This window comes from Anolis sagrei, chromosome 12 (genome assembly GCF_037176765.1).
Source record: "Anolis sagrei isolate rAnoSag1 chromosome 12, rAnoSag1.mat, whole genome shotgun sequence".
Lineage (NCBI taxonomy): Eukaryota > Metazoa > Chordata > Lepidosauria > Squamata > Dactyloidae > Anolis > Anolis sagrei.
The window spans coordinates 18248531-18273660 of NC_090032.1; the positions used below are offsets into that span (position 1 = coordinate 18248531).

General features: G+C 50.2%; 1 protein-coding gene across 1 annotated transcript in view; it reads right to left on the reverse strand.

Annotated features, from left to right (window-relative positions):
• The window catches only part of LOC132764370 (NXPE family member 4-like), an 84865-nt gene continuing 59735 nt past the window's right edge, over positions 1-25130 (reverse strand). Inside the window, exons 2-5 of the mRNA XM_067472620.1 lie at positions 12953-13721; positions 5189-5250; positions 4305-4529; positions 1-621 (exon numbers count right to left, since the gene is read on the reverse strand). Of these exons, the coding sequence (XP_067328721.1) occupies positions 86-621; positions 4305-4529; positions 5189-5250; positions 12953-13721 (1592 nt within the window). The 3' untranslated portion in view covers positions 1-85. The remainder of the gene's footprint in view (positions 622-4304; positions 4530-5188; positions 5251-12952; positions 13722-25130) is intronic.

A 25130-nucleotide genomic window follows, 5' to 3' on the forward strand; every position in this document is an offset into this window, starting at 1 on the left:
GCAAACCCCAGGGTCCCATAGCCCTAAGCCGTGGGAGTTCCAAACCGCATTCATTCTGCAGTGTAGACGCGTTGCCTTTTGGCCTTCAGCAAATGTAGTTGAAGAACAGCCGGATTTGGCTCCAAACCACATCGCCCCCGGGGTGGACCTGGTTGGAACCGTAGGCGATGGTCATGTCCCAGGCGTCGATGAAGGCCACTCGCAGACCTTTAAAAATGTCCCGTAGGACGAGGTTCTGAGCAAAGCCATGGAAGTCCCCCAAGCGCTCCACATCTATGTCCAGTTCCCGAGTGTTTTCTCCCTTGATGACCACTTTCGTCTCGGGGCTCCGCAAAAGAAGGCGCTGGACGGCCTCCCGGATGTTGATCATCCGCCGGATAAAAATCTGGATGGGGAAAGGGCGGAAGTGTTGCCCGAAGGCCAGGACCAGGACCGTTCTGGCATCCCCCGCTATGCGGTCGATCTCTCGGGTCACGTAGCTGTGGCCCTTCGTCGTGTATTCCTGGCCGCTGAGAAACGGGTGGTTGTGCTTGATCCACCTGATGTGGATGTTTGCGTCCAGGTCCACCGCCATCATGTTCTGGTGGTTTCCAACTCCATGAGTGTCGAGGTATTGAAACCCTGTGATGAGAAGAGACACAACATCAAGGCAAGCCATGAAAGTGAAGAAACCGCAAGTCCAAAATACCCTCCTCCAGATATTAAAGTCCAAAACACCTGGAGGGGAGGGCCATAGTTTGCCCATGCCTCCAATAAAGGTATTGAAGGATGCTAAGCAAGGGGCTTGGAATGAAATTAACAACAAAATAGAAATATACCCTTTCTAAATGTTTTTAAGAAACAAGATGTGACATGTAGAAGATACTTTCTTACACAGGATGTGTTATGGTTAACTTCAAAGGTTGTAATATAGTGCAGAGTCTGCATGTACAAGAAGGTACTTTCCTTCGAAAGGTCTGTAGAAAAAGGGCAACATGGAAGAAAATGTTTTTAATAAACAAGATGTGACATGTAGAAGGTACTTTCTTACACAGGATGTGTTATGGTTAACTTCAAAGGTTGTAATATAGTGCAGAGTCTGCATGTACAAGAAGGTACTTTCCATCAAAAGGTCTGTAGAAAAAGGGCAACACGGAAGAAAATGTTTTTAATAAACAAGATGTGACATGTAGAAGGTACTTTCTTACACAGGATGTGTTATGGTTAACTTCAAAGGTTGTAATATAGTGCAGAGTCTGCATGTACAAGAAGGTACTTTCCATCAAAAGGTCAAGGGAGAGGGGCTGGAAAGAGAGTACTTTCCATGACAAAAAAAATGTTCTTGTTTACTTAAATAAAATAAAATACAAATCCAGGCTGTTTTTGGGTGCATCTACTCTGCAGAAATAATGCATAATGTTATAATATAATGCACTATAATACTACAACTGAAAGGGTCTTTGGGTGAAATTTGCAAATGCTAAGCATTTTGAATGAAATTAACAGCAAAAGAGAAATATACCCTTCCTCTGTAGAAAAAGGGCAACACGGAAGAAAATGTTTTTAAGAAACAAGATGTGACATGTAGAAGGTACTTTCTTACACAGGATGTGTTATGGTTAACTTCAAAGGTTGTAATATAGTGCAGAGTCTGCATGTACAAGAAGGTACTTTCCTTCGAAAGGTCTGTAGAAAAAGGGCAACATGGAAGAAAATGTTTTTAAGAAACAAGATGTGACATGTAGAGGTCGGAAGTTGTGTTGTGGTTAAGTTCAAAGGTTGTGGTTAAGCGCAGAGTCTGCATGTACAAGAAGGTACTTTCCATCAAAAGGTCAAGGGAGAGGGGCTAGAAAGAGAGTACTTTCCATGACAAAAAAAATGTTCTTGGCTGCAGTTTTTATGTAGATATCTATCTGTGTGTGTGGGTTTTCTGTAAACGGTGTGACCCAATTGTTGATCTGGTTTACGGATGACGAGAACATCTAGAAAAAGCAGTCTTCCTTCATTTTCTTTTTCCATGGTGAACTGGATGTTTGGGTGGACACAGCATATTATTCAAGAACACAGAAATGCTGGACCGCTCTCACAACCACCATGTCAGACGACACAGAGAAGCCATGGAAATCCACAAGCATGTGGACAGTTTCAACAGAAAGGAGGAAACCATGAAAATGAACAAAATCTGGCTACCAGTATTTAAAAAACTCTAAAATTACAACAGCACAACAACAGAGAGGAAACAAACAAGGACATCTAATCACCTCTCAACAAAAGATTGCTCCACGCACTGCCAGGCAATCAAATGCTAGGTTCTTGTGGGTTTTTTCGGGCTATAGGGCCATGTTCTAGAGGCATTTCTCCTGACGTTTCGCCTGCATCTATGGCAAGCATCCTCAGAGGTAAGATGTGCCTGGTCTTAACACCTCTCAACAAAAGATTTTCCCAGGCTCAGCCAGGCCTTCAAATGCTAATGAAGGTGGTCAGTTGAAACATTCACACCTAGCTCCAGCAGTGAAGAGCTCTTTGCCCCACCCCAGCCATTCCACAGATATATAAACCCATTGTCCTAATTCCAACAGACCTCACTACCTCTGAGGATGCTTGCCATAGATGCAGGCGAAACGTCAGGAGAAATGCCTCTAGAACACGGCCCTATAGCCCGAAAAAACCCACAAGAACCTAGTGATTCCAGCCATGAAAGCCTTCGACAATAAATCAAATGCTAATCAAGGTTGTCAGTTGAACCATTCACACCTAGCTCCAGCAGACAAGAGTCCTTTGTCCCAACCTGGTCATTCCACGGATATATAAACCCTTTTTCCTACTTCCAACAGACCTCACTACCTCTGAGGATGCTTGCCATAGATGCAGGGGAAACGTCAGGAGAGAATGCCTCTAGAACATGGCCATATAGCCCGAAAAAACCTACAACAACCTATTATTATGATTATGATTATGATTATTATTAGACAGCTAATCACCTCTCAACAAAAGATTGCCCCAGGCACTGCCAGGCCATCAAATGCTAATCAAGGTGGTCAGTTGAACCATTCACACCTAGTTCCAGCAGACAAGAGTCCTTTGTCCCACCCTGGTCATTCCACAGATATATAAACCCCTTTTCGCTAGTTACAACAGACCTCACTACCTCTGAGGATGCTTGCCATAGATGCAGGGGAAACGTCAGGAGAGAATGCCTCTAGAACATGGCCATATAGCCCGAAAAAACCTACAACAACCTATTATTATTATTATTATTATTATTATTATTAGACAGCTAATCACCTCTCAACAAAAGATTGCCCCAGGCACTGCCAGGCCATCAAATGCTAATCAAGGTGGTCAGTTGAACCATTCACACCTAGCTCCAGCAGACAAGAGTCCTTTGTCCCACCCCGGTCATTCCACAGATATATAAACCCCTTTTCGCTAGTTCCAACAGACTTCACAACCTCTGAGGATGCTTGCCATAGATGCAGGCGAAACATCAGGAGAGAATGCTGAAGAGAAGGCTGAGAGGAGATATGATAGCCATGTATAAATATGTGAGAGGAAGCCACAGGGAGGAGGGAGCAAGCTTTGGCAGAAGCTGGGGCTAACAGTGGGAGCTCACTCCACTTGTTTTCTGCTTCCTTGGAGACTAGGACGCAATGGAACAATGGCTTCAAACTACAAGAGAGGAGATTCCATCTGAACATGAGGAAGAACTTCCTGACTGTGAGAGCCGTTCAGCAGTGGAACTCTCTGCCGCGGAGTGTGGTGGAGGCTCCTTCTTTGGAAGCTTTTAAGCAGAGGCTGGATGGCCATCTGTCAGGGGTGATTTGAATGCAATATTCCTGCTTCTTGGCAGAATGGGGTTGGACTGGATGGCCCAGGAGGTCTCTTCCAACTCTTTGATTCTATGAATGCCTCTAGAACATGGCCATATAGCCCGAAAAAACCTACAACAACCTATTATTATTATTATTATTATTAGACAGCTAATCACCTCTCAACAAAAGATTGCCCCAGGCAATCTAAGAGCTGGCGTTGTCCTTAGACACCGCCAAGGTCTTGTGGCCAACATGACTGCATGGAGCGCCCTTACCTTCCAGGTGGATCTAGTCACATTTGCATGTTTTTGAACTGCTAGGTTGGCAGAAGCTGGGGCTAACAGTGGGAGCTCACTCCGCTCCCCGGATTCGAACCCGCGACCTTTCGGTCAACAAGTTCAGCAGCTCAGCGGTTCAACCCAGTGTGCCACTGGGGACTCCATGTATATATATTAATGGGAACAAGAAGCCATAGGCGAAAGTGCTATAGGGATACTCGGAGGGTGAACATACTGTGCACTTTCTTTGTGAGATGCTCGAGCCATTGCCGCACCGTTGAGTCGCCCATAAGGTAAATGTGCTTCCCTCTCAGGCAGGTGTTCATCATGTAGTCCATGTGGCTGTAAACGGGCACAGTGCACAAAACGGAGTGCCAGTAATTCTGCCAGAAGAAGCCGCTGGGCGACGGGGAGTTCATCCCGAGGGGGCATTTGTTGTCTTTCGGGGTCCTCTCCTTGCCTGGAACAATAGAAGGCAAAGGTGTCTATGGCAGTGGTTCTCAACCTTCCTAAAGGTGGGCATTGACTTTGAGTTTGGGAGTTGTAGTTCACCTTCATCCAGAGAGCACTGTGGATTCAAACAATGATGGATCTGGACCAAATTTGGCAGGAATATTCCATATGCCCAAATATAAACACAGATGGAGTTTGAGGGAAAATAGACCTTGACATTTGGGAGTTGTACTTACTGGGATTTATAGTTCACCTACAATCAAAGAGCATTCTGAACTCCACCAACAACAGAATTGGGCCAAACTTCCCGCACAGAACTCCCATGACCAACATATATATGCTGGAATGATTTGGTGGGCATTGACTTTGAGTTTGGGAGTTGTAGTTCACCTTCATCCAGAGAGCATTGTGGATTCAAACAATGATGGATCTGGACCAAAGTTGGCAGGAATATTCCATATGCCCAAATATAAACACAGATGGAGTTTGGGGGAAAATAGACCTTGACATTTGGGAGTTGTACTTACTGGGATTTATAGTTCACCTACAATCAAAGAGCATTCTGAACCCCACCAACATGCAGATGAACATTGACGGCACAACGTTGTCAGCCATTTTGGATGTGTGTTTAACCCACATACATTTGACCCCGCTTTAACTACTCACTTTGACAAGGTAGGACGCGAATCGATCCAAACCGTTTAGAGGTTTCAACTCCAATGTTGGAACTTCAAAGAGAGAGAGAGAGAGAGAGGAAAGAGTTGCTAGGATGATAACAAGGCACAACTTATCAAAAGAGCCACTGTTTTAATATACAATTAAGCAGACTGAGCCCTGGTTTGTTCTTGTATGGGCGACTGCCAATGAATACAAAGCACTGGGGGTTCTGTTTCGGAGGAAGAAGCTGACTGTGAGGGAAATAAACTGTCAGTTGGAACTTTGTTGCGTTCGCTACTGCATGCTTTTGAATTAAAGCCTTCCAACTTTGTTTCTGGGGTCACTATTTCTCCAGAAAGCTACAGATCCGGACACTGACCAAAGCATCTTTGGGTATTACTTATTTATTATTTCTTTATTTACTAGCTGTACCCGGCATGCTTTGCTGTGGCCAACCTTCCCTCTTTTCTCTCCTTCTTGCCCTCCTTCCTTCACTCCCTCTTTATTTCCTTCCTACCTTCCTTCCTTCCTTCCCTTCTTTCTGTCTCTTCTTCCTTCTTTCTCTCTTTCCTTCCCTCCCTCTTTCTCTACATCTTTCCCCCTTCCTTTGCTCCCTCTTTCCTTCCTTCTTTCCTTTTTTTATTTCCTTCTCTGCTTCCTTCCTTCTCTAACTTTCCTTCCCCTGTTTTCCTTTCCCTCCCTTTCCCTCTCTTTTTTCCTGCCCTTCTTTCCCTCCTTCCTTCACTCCCTCTTTCCTTCCTTCCTTCCCTTCTTTCTTTCTGTCCTTTCTTTCTTCTCTCTTTCCTTCTTTCCTTCCCTCCCTCTTTCTCTACATCTTCCCCCCTTCCTTCGCTCCCTCTTTCCTTCCTTCTTTCCTTTTTTCCTTTCCTTCCTTCCTTCTCTAAATTTCCTTCCCCCGTTTTACTTTCCCTCCCTTTTTCTCTCTTTTTTCTGCCCTTCTTTCCCTCCTTCCTTCACTCCCTCTTTCCTTCCTTCCTTCCCTTCTTTCTTCTCTTTCCTTCTTTCCTTCCCTCCCTCTTTCTCTACATCGTCCCCCTTCCTTCGCTCCCTCTTTCCTTCCTTCTTTCCTTTTTTTCCTTTCCTTCTCTCCTTTCTTCCTTGCTTCTCTAAATTTCCATCCCCCGTTTTTCTTTCCCTCCCTTTTTCTCTCTTTTTTCTCCCCTTCTTTCCCTCCTTCCTTCACTCCCTCTTTCCTTCCTTCCTTCCTTCCTTCCTTCCTTCCTTCCTTCCCTTCTTTCTGTCTCTTCTTCCTTCCTTCTCTCTTTCCTTCTCTCCCTCTTTCTCTACATCTTCCCCCTTCCTTCGCTCCCTCTTTCCTTCCTTCTTTCCTTTTTTCCTTTCCTTCTCTCCTTCCTTCCTTGCTTCTCTAAATTTCCTTCCCCGTTTTACTTTCCCTCCCTTTTCCTCTCTTTTTTCTCCCCTTCTTTCCCTCCTTCCTTCACTCCCTCTTTCCTTCCTTCCTTCCTTCTTTCTGTCTCTTCTTCCTTCCTTCTCTCTTTCCTTCTCTCCCTCTTTCTCTACATCTTCCCCCCTTCCTTCGCTCCCTCTTTCCTTCCTTTTTTCCTTTTTTATTTCCTTCTCTCCTTCCTTCCTTCTCTAACTTTCCTTCCTTTCCCCTTTTCCTCTCTTTTTTCTGCCCTTCTTTCCCTCCTTCCTTCACTCCCTCTTTCCTTCCTTCCTTCCTTCCTTCCCTTCTTTCTGTCCTTTCTTTCTTCTCTTTCCTTCTTTCCTTCCCTCCCTCTTTCTCTACATCTTCCCCCTTCCTTCGCTCCCTCTTTCCTTCCTTCTTTCTTTTTTTTCCTTTCCTTCTCTCCTTCCTTCCTTGCTTCTCTAAATTTCCTTCCCCGTTTTTCTTTCCCTCCTTTTTTCTCTCTTTTTTCTCCCCTTCTTTCCCTCCTTCCTTCACCCCTCTTTCCTTCCTTCCTTCCCTTCTTTCTGTCTCTTCTTTCTTCCTTCTCTCTTTCCTTCTTCCCTCCCTCTTTCTCTACATCTTCCCCCTTCCTTCGCTCCCTCTTTCCTTCCTTCTTTCCTTTTTTTCCTTTCCTTCTCTCCTTCCTTCCTTCCTTCTCTAAATTTCCTTCCCCGTTTTACTTTCCCTCCCTTTTTCTCTCTTTTTTCTCCCCTTCTTTCCCTCCTTCCTTCACTCCCTCTTTCCTTCCTTCCTTCCCTTCTTTCTGTCTCTTCTTTCTTTCTTCTCTTTCCTTCTTTCCTTCCCTCCCTCTTTCTCTACATCTTCCCCCTTCCTTCGCTCCCTCTTTCCTTCCTTCTTTCCTTTTTTTACTTTCCTTCTCTCCTTTCTTCCTTGCTTCTCTAAATTTCCTTCCCCTGTTTTACTTTCCCTCCCTTTTTCTCTCTTTTTTCTCCCCTTCTTTCCCTCCTTCCTTCACTCCCTCCTTCCTTCCTTCCTTCCTTCCTTCCCTTCTTTCCTTCTCTCCCTCTTTCTCTACATCTTCCCCCCTTCCTTCGCTCCCTCTTTCCTTCCTTCTTTCCTTTTTTTCCTTTCCTTCTCTCCTTCCTCTAAATTTCCTACCTTCCCCCTTTTCCTTTCCCTCCCTCTTTCTCTTTTCTTCTATACCTCTTTCCTTCCTCCTCTCTTTGCTTCCATGCTTCCTTCTCCCTTTCCTTCTTTCTTTCTCTTCCTCTTTCTTTTTTTTCTCCCCTTCCCTCCCTCTTTCTTCCCTCTTTTCTGTATTGTCATTTAGCTTTTCGTCATTTAGTTTTTGGGGGCTTTGTAAGTCCCTTCTGCTATGTTTTTCAGTGTTTTCATGAGTGAAGGACATACATCGGGTTGTTAGGTGTCTTGTGTCCAAATTTGGTGTCAATTCATCCAGTGGCTTTTGAGTTCTGTTCATACCACAAACGAACATTACATTTTTATTTATATATATATATATAGACTAGCTGTACCCGCCACGCGTTGCTGTGGCCAACCCTCCCTCCCTCTTTCTCTCCTTACTTCCTCTTCCCCTCCTCTTTTCCTTTCCCTATTTCTCATCTTTCTTCCATCTCTACCTGTTTCGTTCCTCCCTTTCTTTGCTCTTTGGTTATATCCTTCCTTCCTTCCTTCCTTCCTTATCTTTCTTTCCTTCTCTCCTTCCTTCCCTCTCTTTTTCCTTTCACTTTTTTATTTCCTTCTCTCCTTCCTTGCTTCTCTACCTTTCTTTCTTTCCTTCCTTCCCTATCTTTCTTTCCTTCTCTCCTTCCTTCCCTCTCTTTTTCCTTTCACTTTTTTATTTCCTTCTCTCCTTCCTTCCTTCCTTCCTTCCTTTCTTCCTTCCTTCCTTCTTCCCCTCCCTCCTTCTCTCCTTCCTTCCTTCCTTCTTTCCCTCCCTCCTTCTCTCCTTCCTTCCTTCCTTCCTTCCTTCCTTCCTTCTTTCCCTCCCTCCTTCTCTCCTTTCCTTCCTTCCTTCCCCCTTTCCCTCCTTCATTCCTTCCCTCTTTCCCTCCTTCTCTCGTTACTTCTTGACTGTCCTATTTAATATTGTATTTACATCTTACATAGAAAGAAGGAAAGGAAGAAGGAAGGAAGGAGGGACAGGAAGGAAGGAAAATGAAAGGAAGGAGGAAAAGAAGGGAAGGAAGGAAAAGAAAGGAGGGACAGGAAGGAAGGAAGGAAGGAGGGAGGGAGGGAGGGAGGGAAAGGAAGGAGGGAGGGAAGGAAATGAAGGGAAAGGAAATAAAGAAAGGGAAGGAAGGAGGAAAGGAAGGGGGAAGGGAGGAAAAGAAGGAAAGGAAGAAGGAACAGAGAGGAAGGGAAAGAGGGAAAGAAGGAAAGGGAAGGAAGGAAGGAAGGAAGGAAGGAAGGAAGGAAGGAAGGGAAGGGAAGGGAAGGGAAGGGAAGGGAAGGGAAGGGAAGGGAAGGAGAAGGAAGAAAGAAGAAAAGAAGAAGGAAGAAAGGAGGGAAAGGAAGGGGAAGGAAATGAAGGGGAAGGAAATGAAGGGGAAGGAAATGAAAGGGAAATAAGGAGGAAAGGGAGGGAGGGAGGGAGGAAAAGAAGGAAAGGAAGAAGGGACAGGAAGGAAGGGGAGCAGGGAAAGAAGGAAAGGAAGGAAAGGAAGGAGAATGAAGGAAGAAGGAGGGAAAGGAGGGAAGGAGGGAAGGAAATGAGGGGGAAGGAAATAAAGAAAGGGAAGGAAGGACAGGAAGGAAGGGAAGTAGGGAAAGAAGGAAAGGAAGAAGGAAGGAGGGACAGGAAGGAAGGGAAGAGCAGAGTGTGGTGGAGGCTCCTTCTTTGGAAGCTTTTAAACAGGGGCTGGATGGCCATCTGTCAGGGATGATTTGAATGCAATATTCCTGCTTCTTGGCAGAATGGGGTTGGACTGGATGGCCCAGGAGGTCTCTTCCAACTCTTTGATTCTATGATTCTATAGGAGTGGGAGGAAGGAAGGGAAGGGAGTGAGGGAGAGAAGGAAGGTCCTTCACTCAAGCACCGTCGACCTTCCTCGCCTCCTCCTCCTCCTCCCTTTCTTCCTTGCCTGGGGCCTCCACTGCTGCCTCTGCCACTCATCTGCCCCTTCCTCTTCCAACAGGGAAAGGAGGAGGAGGAGGAGGAGACCGCCCTTCTGACATAGCAGGGAAAGAGAAGGGGCTCCATGCGGCAAGCCTCCACCTCCACTCCCGTGGTGCCCACTCTTGCTTGTGTGTGTGTGGTCATGCATGCATGCCTTTAATGGCCGGATGTTTCCTCGCGAGGAGAAGGGGCCGTGGCCATGAATCTCTTTCTGGGCATGCAGTTTCTCCTTTGTGGACATGCAGTTTAGAAGTCCTTTCTGCTTTTTGTTTTCGTCGGTTTTTTTTTTTTAGTGAAGGCCATTCATTGGGCTGTTAGGTGTCTTGTGTCCAAATTTGGTGCCAATCCCCCCAGTGGTTTTTGAGTTCTGTTAATCCCACAAACGAACATTACATTTTTATTTATATAGATTTGCCGTATTTATATACCGTCCCTCTGAGCCCGGAGGCGATTCGAAGCTCGAGATGAGCACCAACCTCCAGAGTCGGACACAACTGGACTTAACATCAGGGGACAACCTTTACTTTTTCATTGTATCTAATGGGTTGCAACCGTCAACTCCAACCCAGCGGATACCGAGGTCCCACTGCCTTTGAGGGTCTCTGTTGTCAGAGGTGCACAGCAGAAGGATTGCTAGATCAGCAGACACTGTGTTTCAAAATAAGGACTCTAGTTACAAAAGAAACTAAGTTTTACTAAGCACGTTCAAAAGACACGTCATACTACAGCGAGCTACAAATCAGGAACTAGTCAAAACGAAAGTCTCGTCACATCTGCTTATTTATTTATGTATTTATTTACCTTACTTCTATACGGCTGTTCTCAGCCCGAAGGCGACTCACAGCGGTTCACAACAAGTACGAACAGCAAAAATTCAGTGCTACAGTATAGAAACAGTTAACAACCTAACACACATTACACGACCCATTCACTGTCGTCTCATCATCAAAAACATGTTCCAGATTCGTCATCCATTGTTCCATTCCAGTGTTCATTAACCAATCATTGCACTAATTATTCGAACGCCTGCTCAAACAGCCAGGTCTTCACTTTTTTGCGGAATACCATTAGAGATGGTGCTAGTCTAATGTCCGTAGGAAGGGCGTTCCACAGCCGAGGAGCCACCACCGAGAAGGCCCTATCTCTCGTCCCCGCCAGCCGAGCTTGAGAAGCAGGTGGGATCGAGAGCAGGGTCTCCCCGGAAGATCTCAAAGTCCTGGTGGGTTCATAGGCAGAGATGCGGTCAGATAGGTAGCTTGGGCCCGAACCGTTTAGGGCTTTAAAGGCCAACGCCAGCACTTTTAATTCAGCCCGGTAGCAGATCGGTAGCCAGTGGAGTTGGCGCAACAGGGAGGTTGTATGCTCCCCTGTTAAAATCATGGCTGCCGAGCGTTGGGACTAGTTGGAGCTTCCGAGCTGTCTTCAAAGGCAACCCCATGTAGAGAGCGTTGCAGTAGTCTAAACGGGATGTAAGCAGAGCGTGGACTACCAAAAAGCCAATGGGATTTTGGCCTGCATCAATAGGAGCATAGTGCCAAGATCCAGGGAAGTAATGCTACCCCTCTATTCCACCTTGGTTAGACCGCACGTGGAATACTGTGTCCAATTCTGGGCACCACAATTCAAGAGAGATATTGACAAGCTGGAATGTGTCCAGAGTAGGACTAAAATGATCAAGGGTCTGGAGAACAAGCCCTATGAAGAGCGGCTTAAAGAGCTGGGCATATTTAGCCCGAAGAAGAGAAGACTGAGAGGAGATATGATAGCCATGCATAAATATGTGAGAGGAAGTCACAAGGAGGAGGGAGCAAGCTTGTTTTCTGCTGCCCTGGAGACTAGGACTCGGAACAATGGGTTCAAACTACAAGAAAGGAGATTCCATCTGAAAATGAGGAAGAACTTCCTGACTGTGAGAGCCGTTCAGCAGTGGAACTCTCTGCCCTGGAGTGTGGTGGATGCTCCTTCTTTGGAAGCTTTTAAACAGAGGCTGGATGGCCATCTGTCAGGGGTGATTTGAATGCAATATTCCTGCTTCTTGGCAGAATGGGGTTGGACTGGATGGCCCATGAGGTCTCTTCCAACTCTAGGATTCTATTATTCTATTATTCTATTATTCTACCATGGCCAAGTCAGACTTCCCAAGGTACGGGCGCAGGTGGCGCACAAGCTTTAACTGTGCAAATGCTCCCCTGGTCACCGCCAAAACCTGGGTTTCCAGGCTCAGCGATGAATCCAGGGTCACACCCAAGCTGCGAACCTGCGCCTTCAAGGGGAGTGTGACCCCGTCCAACACAGGCTGTCACCCTATACCCTGTTCGGCCTTGCGACTGACCAGGAGTACCTCTGTCTTGTCTGGATTCAATTTCAATTTGTTCGCCCTCATCCAGACCGTCACAGCGGCCAGGCACCGGTTCAGGACTTGGACAGCCTCCTTAGTAGCAGGTGGGAAGGAGTGACAGAGTTGGACATCATCCGCGTACAGATGACACTGTACCCCGAAACTCCGGATGATCTGAGACTAGTTACTCCCTTCCATTCCCAGCAAGAGCAAACATTATCTTATTTCTCTCAAGGTTACTTAATCACAGCCTCATGGAATACTTCTTGGGAGGAGAGCAATGTCCAATCTCGATAAAATAGTAAAGAGTAGAGACATCAGACTGGCAACCAAGATCCATTGCCTAGTCAAAGCCATGGTATTCCCTGTAGTCACCTACGGATGTGAGAGCTGGACCTTAGGGAAGGCTGAGCGAAGGAAGAGAGATGCTTTTGAGCTGTGGTGCTGGAGGAAAGTGCTGAGAGTGCCTTGGACTGCGAGAAGATCCAACCAGTCCATCCTCCAGGAAATAAAGCCCGACTGCTCACTGGAGGGAAGGAGACTAGAGACAAAGTTGAAGTACTTTGGCCACATCATGAGGAGACAGGAAAGCCTAGAGAAGGGAATGATGCTGGGGAAAGTGGAAGGCAAAAGGAAGAGGGGCCGACCAAGGGCAAGATGGATGGATGGCATCCTTGAAGTGACTGGACTGACCTTGAGGGAGCTGGGGGTGGTAACGGCCGACAGGGAGCTCTGGCGTGGGCTGGTCCATGAGGTCACGAAGAGTCGGAGACGACTGAACGAATGAACAACAACAACACAGCGTTTCTAATACACTGTGTAATCCATCTTGGAAATACATAGAAGCACATTTAAAACACATACATAACTAAATTAATCCTGACGTCTATGAGAGCCAAATACCTGTGCAAAATACTCCGCTCCAAGTAAGTGAGGTGGGAGACCTTGGTGTGGGAGGACTTGAGCCCGACGAAGGCTTGGCAGGAGATGTTCTTGGGCTTCAGGCAGTAGAAGGCCTCTTGGTCGCGTCGGTCTAGATATTCGCACAGCTCTTCCTTTGGGATCCTTTCCATGGAGCATTTGGTCGAAACCCTGGCTGTCCCGTTCAAGAAGAAGCCCGTGAAGGTAATTCTGTCGTAGCCTCTCTTCCTCGCCACCCAGAGTGCCGAGACCCCTTCACTGGGATGGAAGAGTAAGATGGAGACCCTCACCTCCCCTTCCCAGAGTAAGGGGAAGCGGATCAAGTACGTCCCGTTGCCAAAGTCTTGGATGTTCCCACTGGCTCCGGCCCTGAGGTACGGGGAGAAGATCCTGGCCCTCAAGAAGTCTCCTCCGTGGGTCTTTCTCTGTCTTGACTGGTCAAACATGTCCAGCCGGACCATCAGCTGCTCCCCAAGACAGTAGGCCGCCTTGGGGTTGTACAACCTGGCCCAGCTCGGGTGAGCGTTGGAGACGGCCCCGAGGTTGGGCAAAGGCACCCGGGGGAAGCGCCGGTCCAGTTTGGCCACCAGCTCTTGGACTTCTCGCTCTATTTGGGCCTGAGCCTGGCTTAGAGGGGCATCTCCGCTGGGAAAAATGTTGCTCCTGCCATCTTGGATTGAAAGATTAAAAAATATATTCTGAATAATGGATAGATAAATAAGGATAGAACAGATATGGGCAAACTTTGGCCCTTCGGGTGTTTTGGACTTCAACTCCCACAATTCCTAACAGCCTACCGGCTGAGGCTGTCAAGAGGGAAAAGGAAAGGGACTGAGGCTGTCGAGAGGAAAAAGGAAAGGGACTAAGGCTGTCGAGAGGGAAAAGGAAAGGGACTGAGGCTGTCGAGAGGAAAAAGGAAAGGGACTGAGGCTGTCGAGAGGGAAAAGGAAAGGGACTGAGGCTGTCGAGAGGAAAAAGGAAAGGGACTGAGGCTGTCGAGAGGGAAAACGAAAGGGACTGAGGCTGTTGTGAGGGAAAACGAAAGCTACTGAGGCTGTCGAGAGGGAAAAGGAAAGGGACTGAGGCTGTCGAGAGGGAAAAGGAAAGGGACTGAGGCTGTCGAAAGGGAAAAGGAAAGAGACTGAGGCTGTCGAGGGGGGGAAGGAAAGGGACTGAGGCTGTTGAGAGGGAAAAGGAAAGGGACTGTGGCTGGCGAGAGGGAAAAGGAAAGGGACTGGGGCTGTTGAGAGGGGAAAGGAAAGGGACTGAGGCTGTCGAAAGGGAAAAGGAAAGGGACTGAGGCTGTCGAGAGGGGAAAGGAAAGGGACTGAGGCTGTCGAGAAGGGAAAGGAAAGGGACTGAGGCTGTCGAGAAGGGAAAGGAAAGGGACTGAGGCTGTCGAGAAGGGAAAGGAAAGGGACTGAGGCTGTCGAGAAGGGAAAGGAAAGGGACTGAGGCTGTCGAGAAGGGAAAGGAAAGGGACTGAGGCTGTCGAGAGGGAAAAGGAAAGGGACTGAGGCTGTCGAGAGGGAAAAGGAAAGGGACTGAGGCTGTCGAGAGGGAAAAGGAAAGGGACTGTGGCTGGCGAGAGGGAAAAGGAAAGGGACTGAGGCTGTCGAGAGGGAAAAGGAAAGGGACTGTGGCTGGCGAGAGGGAAAAGGAAAGGGACTGTGGCTGGCGAGAGGGAAAAGGAAAGGGACTGGGGCTGTCGAGAGGGAAAAGGAAAGGGACTGAGGCTGTCGAGAGGGAAAAGGAAAGGGACTGAGGCTGTCGAGAGGGAAAAGGAAAGGGACTGTGGCTGTCAAGAGGGAAAAGGAAAGGGACTGAGGCTGTCGAGAGGGAAAAGGAAAGGGACTGTAGCTGTCAAGAGGGAAAAGGAAAGGGACTGAGGCTGTCGAGAGGGAAAAGGAAAGGGACTGAGGCTGTCGAGAGGAAAAAGGAAAGGGACTAAGGCTGTCGAGAGGGAAAAGGAAAGGGACTGAGGCTGTCGAGAGGAAAAAGGAAAGGGACTGAGGCTGTCGAGAGGGAAAAGGAAAGGGACTGTGGCTGTCGGTGGGAAAAGGAAAGGGACTGTGGCTGTCGAGAGGGAAAAGGAAAGGGACTGTGGCTGTCGGTGGGGAAAGGAAAGGGACTGTGGCTGTTGAGAGGGAAAAGGAAAGGGACTGTGGCTGTCGGTGGGGAAAGGAAAGGGACTGTGGCTGTCGAGAGGGAAAAGGAAAGGGACTGTGGCTGTCAAGAGGGAAAAGGAAAGGGACTGAGGCTGTCAAGAGGGAAAAGGAAAGGGACTGAGGCTGTCAAGAGGGAAAAGGAAAGGGACTGAGGCTGTCAAGAGGGAAAAGGAAAGGGACTGAGGCTGTCAAGAGGGAAAAGGAAAGGGACTGAGGCTGTCAAGAGGGAAAAGGAAAGGGACTGTGGCTGTCGGTGGGAAAAGGAAAGGGACTGTGGCTGTCGGTGGGAAAAGGAAAGGGACTGTGGCTGTCGAGAGGGAAAAGGAAAGGGACTGAGGCTGTCGGTGGGAAAAGGAAAGGGACTGTGGCTGTCGAGAGGGAAAAGGAAAGGGACTGAGGCTGTCGAGAGGGAAAAGGAAAGGGACTGTGGCTGTCGAGAGGGAAAAGGAAAGGGACTGAGGCTGTCGAGAGGGAAAAGGAAAGGGACTGTAGCTGTCGAGAGGGAAAAGGAAAGGGACTGAGGCTGTCGAGAGGGAAAAGGAAAGGGACTGAGGCTGTCGAGAGGAAAAAGGAAAGGGACTGAGGCTGTCGAGAGGGAAAAGGAAAGGGACTGAGGCTGTCGAGAGGAAAAAGGAAAGGGACTGAGGCTGTCGAGAGGGAAAACGAAAGGGACTGTGGCTGTCGGTGGGGAAAGGAAAGGGACTGTGGCTGTCAAGAGGGAAAAGGAAAGGGACTGTGGCTGTCAGTGGGGAAAGGAAAGGGACTGTGGCTGTCAGTGGGGAAAGGAAAGGGACTGTGGCTGTCAGTGGGAAAAGGAAAGGGACTGTGGCTGTCGAGAGGGAAAAGGAAAGGGACTGTGGCTGTCAGTGGGAAAAGGAAAGGGACTGTGGCTGTCAGTGGGAAAAGGAAAGGGACTGTGGCTGTCGAGAGGGAAAAGGAAAGGGACTGTGGCTGTCAGTGGGAAAAGGAAAGGGACTGTGGCTGTCAAGAGGGAAAAGGAAAGGGACTGTGGCTGTCAGTGGGAAAAGGAAAGGGACTGTGGCTGTCGAGAGGGAAAAGGAAAGGGACTGTGGCTGTCAGTGGGGAAAGGAAAGGGACTGTGGCTGTCAGTGGGAAAAGGAAAGGGACTGTGGCTGTCAGTGGGAAAAGGAAAGGGACTGTGGCTGTCAGTGGGAAAAGGAAAGGGACTGTGGCTGTCAGTGGGAAAAGGAAAGGGACTGTGGCTGTCAGTGGGAAAAGGAAAGGGACTGTGGCTGTCAGTGGGAAAAGGAAAGGGACTGTGGCTGTCAAGAGGGAAAAGGAAAGGGACTGTGGCTGTCAGTGGGAAAAGGAAAGGGACTGTGGCTGTCAGTGGGAAAAGGAAAGGGACTGTGGCTGTCAGTGGGAAAAGGAAAGGGACTGTGGCTGTCAGTGGGAAAAGGAAAGGGACTGTGGCTGTCGAGAGGGAAAAGGAAAGGGACTGTGGCTGTCGGTGGGGAAAGGAAAGGGACTGTGGCTGTCAGTGGGAAAAGGAAAGGGACTGTGGCTGTCAGTGGGAAAAGGAAAGGGACTGTGGCTGTCAGTGGGAAAAGGAAAGGGACTGTGGCTGTCAAGAGGGAAAAGGAAAGGGACTGTGGCTGTCAGTGGGAAAAGGAAAGGGACTGTGGCTGTCGAGAGGGAAAAGGAAAGGGACTGTGGCTGTCAGTGGGGAAAGGAAAGGGACTGTGGCTGTCAGTGGGAAAAGGAAAGGGACTGTGGCTGTCAGTGGGGAAAGGAAAGGGACTGTGGCTGTCAGTGGGGAAAGGAAAGGGACTGTGGCTGTCAGTGGGAAAAGGAAAGGGACTGAGGCTGTCAAGAGGGAAAAGGAAAGGGACTGTGGCTGTCAAGAGGGAAAAGGAAAGGGACTGTGGCTGTCAAGAGGGAAAAGGAAAGGGACTGTGGCTGTCAGTGGGGAAAGGAAAGGGACTGTGGCTGTTAGTGGGAAAAGGAAAGGGACTGAGGCTGTCAAGAGGGAAAAGGAAAGGGACTGTGGCTGTCAGTGGGGAAAGGAAAGGGACTGTGGCTGTCAAGAGGGAAAAGGAAAGGGACTGTGGCTGTCAAGAGGGAAAAGGAAAGGGACTGTGGCTGTCAAGAGGGAAAAGGAAAGGGACTGTGGCTGTCAAGAGGGAAAAGGAAAGGGACTGTGGCTGTCAAGAGGGAAAAGGAAAGGGACTGTGGCTGTCAGTGGGGAAAGGAAAGGGACTGTGGCTGTCAAGAGGGAAAAGGAAAGGGACTGTGGCTGTCAAGAGGGAAAAGGAAAGGGACTGTGGCTGTCAGTGGGGAAAGGAAAGGGACTGTGGCTGTCAGTGGGAAAAGGAAAGGGACTGTGGCTGTCAAGAGGGAAAAGGAAAGGGACTGTGGCTGTCAAGAGGGAAAAGGAAAGGGACTGTGGCTGTCAGTGGGGAAAGGAAAGGGACTGTGGCTGTCAGTGGGGAAAGGAAAGGGACTGTGGCTGTCGGTGGGGAAAGGAAAGGGACTGTGGCTGTCGAGAGGGAAAAGGAAAGGGACTGTGGCTGTCAGTGGGGAAAGGAAAGGGACTGTGGCTGTCAAGAGGGAAAAGGAAAGGGACTGTGGCTGTCGAGAGGGAAAAGGAAAGGGACTGTGGCTGTCGAGAGGGAAAAGGAAAGGGACTGTGGCTGTCAAGAGGGAAAAGGAAAGGGACTGTGGCTGTCAAGAGGGAAAAGGAAAGGGACTGTGGCTGTCAAGAGGGAAAAGGAAAGGGACTGTGGCTGTCAAGAGGGAAAAGGAAAGGGACTGTGGCTGTCGAGAGGGAAAAGGAAAGGGACTGTGGCTGTCGAGAGGGAAAAGGAAAGGGACTGTGGCTGTCGGTGGGGAAAGGAAAGGGACTGTGGCTGTCGGTGGGGAAAGGAAAGGGACTGTGGCTGTCGAGAGGGAAAAGGAAAGGGACTGTGGCTGTCAAGAGGGAAAAGGAAAGGGACTGTGGCTGTCAGTGGGGAAAGGAAAGGGACTGTGGCTGTCAGTGGGAAAAGGAAAGGGACTGTGGCTGTCAAGAGGGAAAAGGAAAGGGACTGTGGCTGTCAAGAGGGAAAAGGAAAGGGACTGTGGCTGTCAGTGGGGAAAGGAAAGGGACTGTGGCTGTCAGTGGGGAAAGGAAAGGGACTGTGGCTGTCGGTGGGGAAAGGAAAGGGACTGTGGCTGTCGAGAGGGAAAAGGAAAGGGACTGTGGCTGTCAGTGGGGAAAGGAAAGGGACTGTGGCTGTCAAGAGGGAAAAGGAAAGGGACTGTGGCTGTCGAGAGGGAAAAGGAAAGGGACTGTGGCTGTCGAGAGGGAAAAGGAAAGGGACTGTGGCTGTCAAGAGGGAAAAGGAAAGGGACTGTGGCTGTCAAGAGGGAAAAGGAAAGGGACTGTGGCTGTCAAGAGGGAAAAGGAAAGGGACTGTGGCTGTCAAGAGGGAAAAGGAAAGGGACTGTGGCTGTCGAGAGGGAAAAGGAAAGGGACTGTGGCTGTCGAGAGGGAAAAGGAAAGGGACTGTGGCTGTCGGTGGGGAAAGGAAAGGGACTGTGGCTGTCGGTGGGGAAAGGAAAGGGACTGTGGCTGTCAAGAGGGAAAAGGAAAGGGACTGTGGCTGTCGGTGGGGAAAGGAAAGGGACTGTGGCTGTCAGTGGGGAAAGGAAAGGGACTGTGGCTGTCAAGAGGGAAAAGGAAAGGGACTGTGGCTGTCAGTGGGGAAAGGAAAGGGACTGTGGCTGTCGGTGGGGAAAGGAAAGGGACTGTGGCTGTCGAGAGGGAAAAGGAAAGGGACTGTGGCTGTCGGTGGGGAAAGGAAAGGGACTGTGGCTGTCAGTGGGGAAAGGAAAGGGACTGTGGCTGTCAAGAGGGAAAAGGAAAGGGACTGTGGCTGTCGGTGGGGAAAGGAAAGGGACTGTGGCTGTCGAGAGGGAAAAGGAAAGGGACTGTGGCTGTCGAGAGGGAAAAGGAAAGGGACTGTGGCTGTCAGTGGGGAAAGGAAAGGGACTGTGGCTGTCAGTGGGGAAAGGAAAGGGACTGTGGCTGTCAAGAGGGAAAAGGAAAGGGACTGTGGCTGTCGAGAGGGAAAAGGAAAGGGACTGTGGCTGTCGAGAGGGAAAAGGAAAGGGACTGTGGCTGTCAAGAGGGAAAAGGAAAGGGACTGTGGCTGTCAAGAGGGAAAAGGAAAGGGACTGTGGCTGTCAAGAGGGAAAAGGAAAGGGACTGTGGCTGTCAAGAGGGAAAAGGAAAGGGACTGTGGCTGTCGAGAGGGAAAAGGAAAGGGACTGTGGCTGTCGAGAGGGAAAAGGAAAGGGACTGTGGCTGTCGGTGGGGAAAGGAAAGGGACTGTGGCTGTCGGTGGGGAAAGGAAAGGGACTGTGGCTGTCGAGAGGGAAAAGGAAAGGGACTGTGGCTGTCGGTGGGGAAAGGAAAGGGACTGTGGCTGTCAAGAGGGAAAAGGAAAGGGACTGTGGCTGTCGAGAGGGAAAAGGAAAGGGACTGTGGCTGTCGAGAGGGAAAAGGAAAGGGACTGTGGCTGTCAAGAGGGAAAAGGAAAGGGACTGTGGCTGTCAAGAGGGAAAAGGAAAGGGACTGTGGCTGTCAAGAGGGAAAAGGAAAGGGACTGTGGCTGTCAAGAGGGAAAAGGAAAGGGACTGTGGCTGTCGAGAGGGAAAAGGAAAGGGACTGTGGCTGTCGAGAGGGAAAAGGAAAGGGACTGTGGCTGTCGGTGGGGAAAGGAAAGGGACTGTGGCTGTCGGTGGGGAAAGGAAAGGGACTGTGGCTGTCGAGAGGGAAAAGGAAAGGGACTGTGGCTGTCGGTGGGGAAAGGAAAGGGACTGTGGCTGTCGGTGGGGAAAGGAAAGGGACTGTGGCTGTCAAGAGGGAAAAGGAAAGGGACTGTGGCTGTCGGTGGGGAAAGGAAAGGGACTGTGGCTGTCGGTGGGGAAAGGAAAGGGACTGTGGCTGTCGGTGGGGAAAGGAAAGGGACTGTGGCTGTCAGTGGGGAAAGGAAAGGGACTGTGGCTGTCGGTGGGGAAAGGAAAGGGACTGTGGCTGTCAGTGGGGAAAGGAAAGGGACTGTGGCTGTCAGTGGGGAAAGGAAAGGGACTGTGGCTGTCGAGAGGGAAAAGGAAAGGGACTGTGGCTGTCAGTGGGGAAAGGAAAGGGACTGTGGCTGTCGAGAGGGAAAAGGAAAGGGACTGTGGCTGTCAAGAGGGAAAAGGAAAGGGACTGTGGCTGTCAAGAGGGAAAAGGAAAGGGACTGTGGCTGTCGAGAGGGAAAAGGAAAGGGACTGTGGCTGTCGAGAGGGAAAAGGAAAGGGACTGTGGCTGTCGAGAGGGAAAAGGAAAGGGACTGTGGCTGTCAAGAGGGAAAAGGAAAGGGACTGTGGCTGTCAAGAGGGAAAAGGAAAGGGACTGTGGCTGTCGAGAGGGAAAAGGAAAGGGACTGTGGCTGTCAAGAGGGAAAAGGAAAGGGACTGTGGCTGTCAAGAGGGAAAAGGAAAGGGACTGTGGCTGTCAAGAGGGAAAAGGAAAGGGACTGTGGCTGTCGAGAGGGAAAAGGAAAGGGACTGTGGCTGTCGAGAGGGAAAAGGAAAGGGACTGTGGCTGTCAAGAGGGAAAAGGAAAGGGACTGTGGCTGTCAAGAGGGAAAAGGAAAGGGACTGTGGCTGTCAAGAGGGAAAAGGAAAGGGACTGTGGCTGTCGAGAGGGAAAAGGAAAGGGACTGTGGCTGTCGAGAGGGAAAAGGAAAGGGACTGTGGCTGTCGAGAGGGAAAAGGAAAGGGACTGTGGCTGTCAAGAGGGAAAAGGAAAGGGACTGTGGCTGTCAAGAGGGAAAAGGAAAGGGACTGTGGCTGTCGAGAGGGAAAAGGAAAGGGACTGTGGCTGTCAAGAGGGAAAAGGAAAGGGACTGTGGCTGTCAAGAGGGAAAAGGAAAGGGACTGTGGCTGTCAAGAGGGAAAAGGAAAGGGACTGTGGCTGTCGAGAGGGAAAAGGAAAGGGACTGTGGCTGTCGAGAGGGAAAAGGAAAGGGACTGTGGCTGTCAAGAGGGAAAAGGAAAGGGACTGTGGCTGTCAAGAGGGAAAAGGAAAGGGACTGTGGCTGTCAGTGGGGAAAGGAAAGGGACTGTGGCTGTCGGTGGGGAAAGGAAAGGGACTGTGGCTGTCAGTGGGGAAAGGAAAGGGACTGTGGCTGTCAAGAGGGAAAAGGAAAGGGACTGTGGCTGTCGAGAGGGAAAAGGAAAGGGACTGTGGCTGTCAGTGGGGAAAGGAAAGGGACTGTGGCTGTCAGTGGGGAAAGGAAAGGGACTGTGGCTGTCAGTGGGGAAAGGAAAGGGACTGAGGCTGTCAAGAGGGAAAAGGAAAGGGACTGTGGCTGTCAGTGGGGAAAGGAAATGGACTGTGGCTGTCAAGAGGGAAAAGGAAAGGGACTGTGGCTGTCAGTGGGGAAAGGAAAGGGACTGTGGCTGTCGGTGGGGAAAGGAAAGGGACTGTGGCTGTCAGTGGGGAAAGGAAAGGGACTGTGGCTGTCAAGAGGGAAAAGGAAAGGGACTGTGGCTGTCGAGAGGGAAAAGGAAAGGGACTGTGGCTGTCGAGAGGGAAAAGGAAAGGGACTGTGGCTGTCAAGAGGGAAAAGGAAAGGGACTGTGGCTGTCAAGAGGGAAAAGGAAAGGGACTGTGGCTGTCAAGAGGGAAAAGGAAAGGGACTGTGGCTGTCGAGAGGGAAAAGGAAAGGGACTGTGGCTGTCAAGAGGGAAAAGGAAAGGGACTGTGGCTGTCAAGAGGGAAAAGGAAAGGGACTGTGGCTGTCAAGAGGGAAAAGGAAAGGGACTGTGGCTGTCGGTGGGGAAAGGAAAGGGACTGTGGCTGTCAATGGGGAAAGGAAAGGGACTGTGGCTGTCGGTGGGGAAAGGAAAGGGACTGTGGCTGTCGGTGGGGAAAGGAAAGGGACTGTGGCTGTCGGTGGGGAAAGGAAAGGGACTGTGGCTGTCAATAGGGAAAGGAAAGGGACTGTGGCTGTCAAGAGGGAAAAGGAAAGGGACTGTGGCTGTCAAGAGGGAAAAGGAAAGGGACTGTGGCTGTCAAGAGGGAAAAGGAAAGGGACTGTGGCTGTCGGTGGGGAAAGGAAAGGGACTGTGGCTGTCAATGGGGAAAGGAAAAGGGACTGTGGCTGTCAATGGGGAAAGGAAAGGGACTGTGGCTGTCGGTGGGGAAAGGAAAGGGACTGTGGCTGTCGGTGGGGAAAGGAAAGGGACTGTGGCTGTCGGTGGGGAAAGGAAAGGGACTGTGGCTGTCAATAGGGAAAGGAAAGGGACTGTGGCTGTCAAGAGGGAAAAGGAAAGGGACTGTGGCTGTCAAGAGGGAAAAGGAAAGGGACTGTGGCTGTCAAGAGGGAAAAGGAAAGGGACTGTGGCTGTCGGTGGGGAAAGGAAAGGGACTGTGGCTGTCAGTGGGGAAAGGAAAGGGACTGTGGCTGTCGGTGGGGAAAGGAAAGGGACTGTGGCTGTCGGTGGGGAAAGGAAAGGGACTGTGGCTGTCAGTGGGGAAAGGAAAGGGACTGTGGCTGTCGGTGGGGAAAGGAAAGGGACTGTGGCTGTCGGTGGGGAAAGGAAAGGGACTGTGGCTGTCAGTGGGGAAAGGAAAGGGACTGTGGCTGTCAGTGGGGAAAGGAAAGGGACTGTGGCTGTCGGTGGGGAAAGGAAAGGGACTGTGGCTGTCAATGGGGAAAGGAAAGGGACTGTGGCTGTCAAGAGGGAAAAGGAAAGGGACTGTGGCTGTCAGTGGGGAAAGGAAAGGGACTGTGGCTGTCAAGAGGGAAAAGGAAAGGGACTGTGGCTGTCAGTGGGGAAAGGAAAGGGACTGTGGCTGTCAGTGGGGAAAGGAAATGGACTGTGGCTGTCAAGAGGGAAAAGGAAAGGGACTGTGGCTGTCAGTGGGGAAAGGAAATGGACTGTGGCTGTCAAGAGGGAAAAGGAAAGGGACTGTGGCTGTCGAGAGGGAAAAGGAAAGGGACTGTGGCTGTCAAGAGGGAAAAGGAAAGGGACTGTGGCTGTCAAGAGGGAAAAGGAAAGGGACTGTGGCTGTCAAGAGGGAAAAGGAAAGGGACTGTGGCTGTCGGTGGGGAAAGGAAAGGGACTGTGGCTGTCAGTGGGGAAAGGAAAGGGACTGAGGCTGTCAAGAGGGAAAAGGAAAGGGACTGTGGCTGTCAGTGGGGAAAGGAAATGGACTGTGGCTGTCAAGAGGGAAAAGGAAAGGGACTGTGGCTGTCGAGAGGGAAAAGGAAAGGGACTGTGGCTGTCAAGAGGGAAAAGGAAAGGGACTGTGGCTGTCAAGAGGGAAAAGGAAAGGGACTGTGGCTGTCAAGAGGGAAAAGGAAAGGGACTGTGGCTGTCGAGAGGGAAAAGGAAAGGGACTGTGGCTGTCAAGAGGGAAAAGGAAAGGGACTGTGGCTGTCAAGAGGGAAAAGGAAAGGGACTGTGGCTGTCAAGAGGGAAAAGGAAAGGGACTGTGGCTGTCAAGAGGGAAAGGAAAGGGACTGTGGCTGTCAATAGGGAAAGGAAAGGGACTGTGGCTGTCGGTGGGAAAAGGAAAGGGACTGTGGCTGTCAATAGGGAAAGGAAAGGGACTGTGGCTGTCGGTGGGAAAAGGAAAGGGACTGTGGCTGTCGGTGGGGAAAGGAAAGGGACTGTGGCTGTCGGTGGGGAAAGGAAAGGGACTGTGGCTGTCAGTGGGAAAAGGAAAGGGACTGTGGCTGTCAGTGGGGAAAGGAAAGGGACTGTGGCTGTCAGTGGGAAAAGGAAAGGGACTGTGGCTGTCAGTGGGGAAAGGAAAGGGACTGTGGCTGTCAGTGGGAAAAGGAAAGGGACTGTGGCTGTCGGTGGGGAAAGGAAAGGGACTGTGGCTGTCAAGAGGGAAAAGGAAAGGGACTGTGGCTGTCAAGAGGGAAAAGGAAAGGGACTGTGGCTGTCAAGAGGGAAAAGGAAAGGGACTGTGGCTGTCAAGAGGGAAAAGGAAAGGGACTGTGGCTGTCGAGAGGGAAAAGGAAAGGGACTGTGGCTGTCAGTGGGAAAAGGAAAGGGACTGTGGCTGTCAGTGGGGAAAGGAAAGGGACTGTGGCTGTCAAGAGGGAAAAGGAAAGGGACTGTGGCTGTCAGTGGGAAAAGGAAAGGGACTGTGGCTGTCAGTGGGAAAAGGAAAGGGACTGTGGCTGTCGGTGGGGAAAGGAAAGGGACTGTGGCTGTCGGTGGGGAAAGGAAAGGGACTGTGGCTGTCAGTGGGAAAAGGAAAGGGACTGTGGCTGTCGGTGGGGAAAGGAAAGGGACTGTGGCTGTCAAGAGGGAAAAGGAAAGGGACTGTGGCTGTCAAGAGGGAAAAGGAAAGGGACTGTGGCTGTCAAGAGGGAAAAGGAAAGGGACTGTGGCTGTCAAGAGGGAAAAGGAAAGGGACTGTGGCTGTCGAGAGGGAAAAGGAAAGGGACTGTGGCTGTCAAGAGGGAAAAGGAAAGGGACTGTGGCTGTCAAGAGGGAAAAGGAAAGGGACTGTGGCTGTCAAGAGGGAAAAGGAAAGGGACTGTGGCTGTCAAGAGGGAAAAGGAAAGGGACTGTGGCTGTCAAGAGGGAAAAGGAAAGGGACTGTGGCTGTCAAGAGGGAAAAGGAAAGGGACTGTGGCTGTCAGTGGGAAAAGGAAAGGGACTGTGGCTGTCGGTGGGGAAAGGAAAGGGACTGTGGCTGTCAAGAGGGAAAGGAAAGGGACTGTGGCTGTCGGTGGGGAAAGGAAAGGGACTGTGGCTGTCAAGAGGGAAAGGAAAGGGACTGTGGCTGTCGGTGGGGAAAGGAAAGGGACTGTGGCTGTCAAGAGGGAAAAGGAAAGGGACTGTGGCTGTCGGTGGGGAAAGGAAAGGGACTGTGGCTGTCAAGAGGGAAAGGAAAGGGACTGTGGCTGTCGGTGGGGAAAGGAAAGGGACTGTGGCTGTCAGTGGGGAAAGGAAAGGGACTGTGGCTG